At 39.7% G+C, this 8,497-nt stretch overlaps 1 protein-coding gene across 1 annotated transcript; it reads right to left on the bottom strand.

Moving 5' to 3' along the window:
- Positions 1-291: 291 nt before the first annotated feature.
- dmrt2a (doublesex and mab-3 related transcription factor 2a) lies at positions 292-6,090 on the bottom strand. Its single transcript, XM_044337685.1, has 4 exons — positions 5,785-6,090; positions 4,471-4,881; positions 2,100-2,202; positions 292-1,629 (listed from the first exon to the last, which is right to left on the bottom strand). Exons 2-4 carry the CDS (start codon positions 4,834-4,836, stop codon positions 518-520), a joined length of 1,581 nt encoding a protein of 526 aa, XP_044193620.1. The 5' UTR covers positions 4,837-4,881; positions 5,785-6,090; the 3' UTR covers positions 292-517.
- Positions 6,091-8,497: the final 2,407 nt, after the last annotated feature.

The following is an 8,497-nucleotide window of genomic DNA, read 5'->3' as shown; positions in this document are numbered from 1 at the left end:
TTAGTAATGAAAAACAATTTTTCGTGTGTTTGCATGTGTGCTTGGAAGTCAGATCTGAAATTGTATGTTTTTTTATGATTTCTATATTCCTGTTTTGTTTTAACTGTTTTGGTGAGTATGAACTTAAAAAAAAAAAAAAATCACTGTGATTTATTAGTCGGCGCAGACTAACTTCTGACCTAAACAAAAACCTGTTCACAGTTAAACGTGTCATAACTTCAGAATAAAATGAAATACAAGACTTTTTATGGAAAAGAGTTCATTCTTATAAAGTTTATTGACATGAGGAAAACATTGAGATAATGTTTAAATACTCTACAGAATAAAGTTATTAAACATGCACATGTAAAATATAATATACTGTACATAAATATTACATTAGGAAAATAACTCCTAGCTGGTCTAATTTCTGATGCAGTGCCTGTGTTTTTGTTTGACCCCAAAACCACAACTAGAGATGCCCTCTAACTGAGACAAACCTGTCATATATAGTGCAAGAAAAGACACTTAATGGGAATTAATGGAATGCTCGACTCATGGCAGGTGTGGGTCTTTTCAGTATGGCTTCCACAGAGAAGGACAAAGACTCGCTCGATGCCATCTTGGTCCCAACAGGCTTGGACAGGAAGTCTTTGGCATATCTGTCTGTGATTTTGACGGCCTGAACGTCCTTGGCAGAGCTTTCCCTAAACTTGCGGGCGGCCTCCTCTAAGAACTCTTTGCAGTATGGCGCTCTGAGCTCTGGCCCGGCCCCGGCGCTGGGTTTTTCACTCAGGGAGTGCTGGATCAGGGAGTGAAAGGAGTTGAGTTTCATGGAAAGCTTAGCACTGTCCTTGCTCAGCTTGTTCAAGACTTGGCTGGAGTTTTGGGAATGAGAGTTGTTGGGGTAGGATTGTCCAAAGCTCCTCTTAGGGGGAGAGAAGGCAGAGCACTCCCTCTGCCCTCCCTGGACGATACCATGAGGTTTGGGATCAGCTCTCTGAGGGTCTGTCGAGTCCGGCAGCGCAGCGGCTCGGGATCCTTCCAGTTTAGCAGCGACAGCCAGAGAAGCAGCAGCATCCTGTTCTGGTGGCTGGCTCTCAGCAGGCATCACCTTGGGTTCCCACACGGCCCCCGGCTTCATGTTTTGCACCGCTGTGGCATTGAACAGGCACTGCTGGTAAAGCAGGGCGTCACCCAGGTTGGCAGCACCGCGGGGCCACATCATGAAGCCTCCTCGTGATGGCTGCAGCGGGTAGTGGCGATAAGTGGTGGCTACGCTGACGTTGGAGGAGATGAGCTCGACATTGGCTGAACCAGCCGGGTACTGCATGGACAGATCCAGGCAGTTGGGGCCCAGGAAGTTGCACATCTCTTTGGGTTGCGGCTCAACCTGAGCTGCGGGTGAATAGGCCGTCTTGTAGGAGTTGTACTCAGCAGCGTGGTGGACCATGCTGTTAGGGAAGAGGAGCGAGGCCGTGGTCGCCTGGCTGTTCTCCAGCAGCTCTCGCTCTTTGTATTCCCTCTCCAGCATGATGGTTTCCAGCTCCTTGTCGGCAAAGGCCCTTCTCTTCCTCATGCGGTCGCTCAGCGGTGGGGGGAGAGACGGGTTGGCCGCCAGAAATGGATCAGACTGCACTGGACGGTATCCTGTCATCAAAAGAACCACCGTTTAATTCAAGGTTTATCACATTCAGTGTGTTTTTGTAGCTGATGTCAAGCATGCACGCAGAAATGCTCATGATACTGACAAAAAACAACAACACAGGACAATTTTCACTCTTGTTTGAACAGTATAACAAGATAAGAATCATGCTCAACAACAATCCATCTTTGTATGTTGTGACAGAGCTGGAGATGCTATTAAGTGAACTGACTGCATGCCAAAAAAGTTTACCAAGTCACTGCTTAAAAACGATAGTGAGTCCTTATCACCTGTTTAGTGTTGTAAATGGGGGGGAAAAAAGATAGAAATCCAAGACAAGCTACAGGAGAAAAGAAGGATTTATCAGAGTCAAACAGCGACAGAGGACGAGCCAAGAAGAGCAGGGAAAACACAGAAACTTTTAATGCAAAGAAATAAAACATGTTTCTTTTTGTCAGATCTGATTCCTTGTTACCTTCGAGGATGCTTTTGGCCAGCATGGTGGACGGTCGAATATGTCGCTGATATATCGTCCTCCTTTCTGCTGGAATTTGTTTCCCAGATATTCCTTTCTTATCCTGATAAATTAAGAAAACAAAAACTGACTTAAAACATGCTTTCAAGGTCTTTTTCATGATCCTTAAATAATGCCTGATTTGTCACAGACAAAGTCCCAAATCATGTGTGTGTTTGGATAATATAAACCAGCTTCTTAATAATAATCCTGTTTAAATATGAGTCATAATACTGTGTTCTGGTTTGTGTCTTTAAATAGGTTAAAGTTGAGTTACTATGTTTAGCAATTTAACATGAAATGTAGGCCAATCAAATACCTTAAATAGAGTTAAAATTAAATAATAGATTAAACATGTTAAATAGGTTTTAGGGGAGATTTTAAAGATAGAAAGGAGTAAAAAATAAAATGCCGTCACAGACGAGTTTCATAATTTTTACAGCTAAAACCCCCGATTGCGTTACAAGACTAATAGTTTCACAAGAATATGTAGTAACAGTTGCACATTGAGCTGGACAAGCCGAGAGAGACAAACACATATATCAAATGTCACACACACACTGAACACACAGTCAGACAAAGAAAACATTCATCTGGTATCATCTTTAAAATACTACTGCTGACGTGGTTCGTTATTTTACAACAATATTTGCATTTCGCAGAAGTCAAAACACAGACATAAAAAGGTTCACAGCCCCCCAAAAAAGATTGTTTAAAAGGGGAAATATGTGTTGTTTATAATGTAAGCTGGAGCTGTAACTGTCTTTAGAGCATCTTTTTTTTTTCCATTCCCTGAGTAATAAATGTTTAAATGTTTGCTTATTTGCTGGGACAACATTAAGGATCCCTCGGGGCTCCTAAAACAACAGTTTGAGAACCTCTGATTTTCACTTCGCCATTCACTAAGTCAGATAAACAAACAGACACTCACTCAGCACTACAACTACGCCATTAATCTGATTCACCACGTTCCCAAACTGAAACCTAAATCAAACCTAAACTGAACCCTTCTTCCGAAATAAGAAGTTATAGTTTGGTTGGAAAAATAAAATAGTTTTGTTTTTTTTTTTTTGGCTTTTGGCAAATCAACACAGTGACTTTTATGCTGCGGTGGCAGAACGAAGAGAAGAAAATCCATGTCAGACATGGAATTATGTCGCATTCATCAACTCATAATGTCATCCAACAGTTTGACAGTGAGTAAAACCAAAAACATGCAGCACTGGTTGTTTAAATTGGAAGCCCGTCTAACAGAGAACTTTACCTTCTCAGGTTTTTTTTGGTTGATAATTTCTTGATGTGAGCTCAAATTGTAATTAATATTAGGAGCTACGAGGTCACTAAATATACACTTGAGATCTTTGATTTCTCCTTCTGAATTCTTTCAAAAACCTAAAATACGCCTGTTTAAGAAATCAGGAAAGTATTTCTGCTAATATAACAGGAAAACTTATTCGAGCTTTTTTTGAGGTATATTGGTCTTATGGTCACAAGTGATAAATGTGTTTATTTAAGTTTCAGTACAGGTCAAATAAATAAAAGGAGCAATAAACTCAAGAGGCTATTATCTTGACTGAAATATAAAGACAGGGACCTTTTAATTATGATGAATGAGTGACCTCATATTCAACTGAAATGGATGAAGCAGGGCAGGCTAAGCTATTTTGATTAAGTCAGGTTTTCACAGGTCAATTTACAGAAGGGAAATCAGACAAACTTATAGGAAACGATTCAAATGCAATTATGAGATTATTATGAGCTTGTAGGGCGTAAAGAAAATGATCCATAAAACTGGAAACATGTCATGAATAAAGTGTCAAACTTCTTACAGATTTTTTTGTTTTTAAAAGACATCTTAGCATTTGATTTTAGTAGCAGTTGTGCAATTGTTTGCAGTGTTTATACAGTGGAAAGCACTGACTGAGCCTTTTGATTCACAAAGTAAATAAAGCAGTGAAAAAAGCTACTCAACATCTGGAAGTTGCAGTAAACACGCTGATTTCAAGGTCTAAATGGAAACGAAATTATTTGGAAGCTTTCTAATTCAAATTCAGATTTGGACATGAGTATGCTCCCCTTAACTGAATAAGACTATACGGATTGTTATTTGATTATATTTGTTTTATTGGACATACAGTAGCCTATTTATTGAGATTTGATTGCAGTGAAATAAAAATGAAATGAGTAACCGTGGTATTAAATGCACTTGGATGCATCAAAACTTGAACTGCAAGTCTATAAAAAAAAAAGCATTTGAACACGGACACACACATTCACCTGCACACACACACACACACACACACACACACACACACACACACTCCAGGCCTACCTCCGTGGCTTGCTGCCTCCTCAGGGCCACCTGCGCCGCCATCACCCGCTGCCTCTCCACCACCAGCAGGCAGTTGGCGCACTGGCAGTCCCTCCAGCGGCAGAAGCGCTTGTGTCCCTTCAGGCAGGACACCACGCCGTGGTTGCGGCAGCGGGCGCACTTAGGCGTCCGGCTCAGCTTCCTCTGGTCCCCCGGACACGAGCCGCTGGGGCCCGGCTTGTCGTCGCCCTTGCTGCCGTCTCCGTCGTCCTCGCAGTGGCCGAGCGGCGCCGATCCAGGGCGGCTGGGGGAGTCCGACGGGTCGTCGCTCTCCGTCTCCAGACTTTCCACGTCGATTTCAAACTCGCAACCGGCGGTGTCTGTCATATTTGCCCGAGTCCTCCGCCGGCTCTTTATACACCCGGTTTATGTCTGGAGGCAGATATTACTGTTATTATGAGCCAGTTCACGAGCTTTAATAAAGACATTAATCAGGACAACTGAGCATGTTGTTGACTTCATTAAATGTCCTCACCTGTGAGGAACCAAATAACCCATGTTGTTGTCATTTTTTAATTTAGAAAAGTTTAACATATATATAAATATCCTGCTTCCACCCGGAGAAAATAAACAAATCAGCGTGTTATGTTCTTCAATTTATCCCCAAGCTCGACTTATTTAATGTTGGGTTAATATTACCTTTAAAGCTTATCGGTAGACTTTTTTTTTTTACTTCAAAATAGGGAAAACTCCACAATCAGGCAAAGAGATGCAAAAAGACTTCTTATTACTTAGGCTATGAATTTGTAAAATGTAAACTAAAATAGAAAGTGGACAAAATCGTCCTAAAAGCCTAAAAAAAATGCACTGTAGAAAATTTTTTTTTACTCAATGTAGCTGCTATCAATAGATAACATTTCTATAGCCTACCATCAATACGTATGTTCTTAAATGTGATGATTGCTGCAAATTATTAAAGTATCCAACTAAGAAAAAGCTGGACTTGTCATAGGGAAGTTCAGTCTTAACTGAAAGCTAAAATAACAGCAAATATGAACATCAATTATTGAGAGACTTAATCTAAAATTAATCACATTGAAATGACAGTTCAATATTTTATTTTTAAATCAGGCCCCACAAATGTAGCCAGTAATCAGGTTAAATACGTGTAATTTACTGGGTTATTTCGTGCAGGAATTCGGCCAAACCTGATACCAGCCTACAGTTGAAGATTTGATTAAATGCTAAGCTAAATTTTGAGCACAACCCAGATCAACAGCTTCGTTAACTGCCCTGTAAATCATCAAAAACATGAGAGATAAGAGTTTGCTTTACCTCCAGAGGTTGGATCTGCGGTCCTGTCCTGTCCAGGGTTTTTACAGCCGTATGTGGGGAAAGCAGCGACCACGTCGTTAGTAAACTGCGATGAATCACACACACACAGACAAACACACGCTCCGAGCTCCAGGCTCCAGAATAAGCTTGTAATTAGCTGTTAATTGACTGGATGAATAACTCTGTTTCTCTCACTCTGAACGGATCCAAGTTTCCTCTGAGGCTCAGTCGCAGAGCGCCACTCCTATGAACCGCTTCAGTCCGCGCTCTCTGTCCTCTGATTGGCTGCTTCTCAGCGCGCACGGACCAATGGGAGGAGGAGCAGTTCAACTGAAGGGGGGGTAGATCTCCTTAGTAACGGTTTAACGGTTACTTTCTTGATTACTCGTCCCGAGTAAAGCATTACATTTTCAGGAAAAGTATGATCCTAAAGTTAGAAACCAGTACAAAAATTACTTGATGTTTTTGTTTTGTTTTACAGTTTACCAATTTAACAAAGTACATTAATATGACAGCCATCATTTTTCAGTGTAGGGCACTATACTGTTTTTGTAATGCCAGAGCTAACTGCTGGCTAATTATCCGGAAGCTAATTTGTTTAACTGACGTTTCCAGGCATGTCTTCTGTAGTTTCTTTGTCTTTTTTGGACAAGAAGAGCATATTTGATGTGCAGCTTTTTAGTTTGACACCTAGATAAAAAAAAAACTCTTCCCCCAACTTATTACTTTTTTGATTAAGTAGGCTGCTGCTTGATTCTGTTTTGCTACTGAACAGCATAAAATATAAATTATTCATAAAAAAAATTACAACAACAGCCTGATAGCTGACTCTTATTGTTATTACTATTGTTGTCAGAGTTAAAGGACGGGTTCACAATTTTTCAAGTCTGTCTTAAAACAACAGTCAGGTGCCCAATTGAACACTGAAACATGTTTTTCTTGCTGTAATCATTCCTTCTCTTGGTGCTGACCATTAGAAGATCCCTTCATAGTGTACTTACAATGTAAGTGATGGGGCCAAAATCCACAGTCCTCCTTCTGTGCAAAAATGTGTTTAAAAGTTTATCTGAAGCTAATATGAAGCTTCAGCCATCCTAATGAGTCAAATCAAGAAGATATCTTTCAACGTTACAGTCTTTTTAGTGCCAAAGTCCCTCTTTTTGTTACTATACTTCCACCGCAGCTCAACAGGGAAACACTGTCCGAGGAAACACAAAGAGGGAATTTGATGCTAAAAGACTGTAAATGTGGCAGATGTCCACTTGATATGACTAACTCAGACTGATGAAATCTCATTTAATATTCAGATCATCTTTTAAATGCATTTTTGCACAGAATGACGGTGTGGACACACTATGGATTTTGGCCTCCATCACTCATATTTCCCCTTCACATTTGAAGGAGATCTTTTAATAGCCAGTATGAACAGGAGGAATGATTACAGCGAGGAAAACTCCTTTCAGTGTTCATGTGGGCACCTGACTGTCATTTTAAGACCAACTTGAAAAAATGTGAACCTATCCTTTAACTGAAATGTTATACCAGCCATACATTCATTAATGTACAAGCAGTCTTGTAAAATCTCACTGATGACTAATTTAGCTTAAGTTTATGTTGTTTAGGCACTTATTGATACTGAAATTGGCAGCTAAATAAGGCCACAACTGTTTCAGTTGAAGAATAAGACTTGTGCCCTTTTCACATTATTTTTTATGTATTTTTTTAAACCAACACCATAAAATTCACCACCGTAAAAACACCGCGATATAGTTGTCTTTGAAAGGTAACTATAGGGCAGATTTAAAACTGCCATAGGTCACTCATGAGAACACATGGTGCTATAACACTTCAGATGCAGTACAAATCCCTTGAAGAATAGCCTATTATAGGATATTACACTTAGATAATACTGGGTCAGAATTTACCTAATTTGGTCAATATAGCACCAACATAATACTGAGTTAATGTTAAAACCACCCAAGACAACCAGTGTTTATTGCTGGGTTATTATGGTCTACTGTAGCTCTTTTTAAACTTACATGTCACTATTTGTGACTAACTGATAATATCATGTGTATTCTTTACAGTTTTGAATGTCATAACACGTCATTTTGTACAACTAATAATAAATATGCAATGTTTTAAGATAAACTTTGGCTTGTGGTGTCTGAAATTGGGTCAAAATAATTATATTCTAGTTTGGCTAAATAACCCAACACTAATATAAAAATAATACTGGTAGGTAACCTTAACCCAGTGTTGTGTTCTAACACCAAAAATATCAACGAAGAACAAGTTTACTATACATCTGAGGGGCATACTGTAAGGCCCTATAGGTATATTACAGTAAATATGCAGGGTACAGTGCACCTTGTTAAAGTGTTGTACCTCTGTCTGTATATTTATACAGATCACAGTTTAAAGAGCTTAGTGGCAGAGCAGGAAGACATGTGATGAATGTGTCCTGCAGGTTGTTACAGTCTGTCCTCGGCCTGGCAGAAAAAAAACTGAGGATGATTACAATGTTTTCACAACAATCATACCTGGAAAAAAAAAAAAAAACTCATGTCAGCATGCAGGAGAGTCACACAACAATAGACAAGTACCCAACCTGAAATACTTTAACCCTTAAATGATCAGACTGGAGCCATAAGGGTTTGATTATAAATACAAATCCTAACATTAAAAAAGCTTCTTAAGCCCTTAAAATTCC

Source organism: Thunnus albacares, chromosome 2 (genome assembly GCF_914725855.1).
Source record: "Thunnus albacares chromosome 2, fThuAlb1.1, whole genome shotgun sequence".
In the NCBI taxonomy this organism is placed as follows: domain Eukaryota; kingdom Metazoa; phylum Chordata; class Actinopteri; order Scombriformes; family Scombridae; genus Thunnus; species Thunnus albacares.
Note: the sequence above shows the minus strand (reverse complement) of the source record. Positions and strands in the feature narration are given on the sequence as shown.

What these genes read in the sequence shown, in the direction of transcription:
- dmrt2a (XM_044337685.1), bottom strand. Translation starts at nt 4,836, where the DNA reads ATGACAGACACCGCCGGTTGCGAGTTTGAAATCGACGTGGAAAGTCTG. An exon ending in GGAGGCAGCAAGCCACGGAG is followed by an intron (nt 2,203 to 4,470) that starts GTAGGCCTGGAG and finishes TTAATTTATCAG; the next exon opens with GATAAGAAAGGAATATCTGG. An exon ending in GGCCAAAAGCATCCTCGAAG is followed by an intron (nt 1,630 to 2,099) that starts GTAACAAGGAAT and finishes TTTTGATGACAG; the next exon opens with GATACCGTCCAGTGCAGTCT.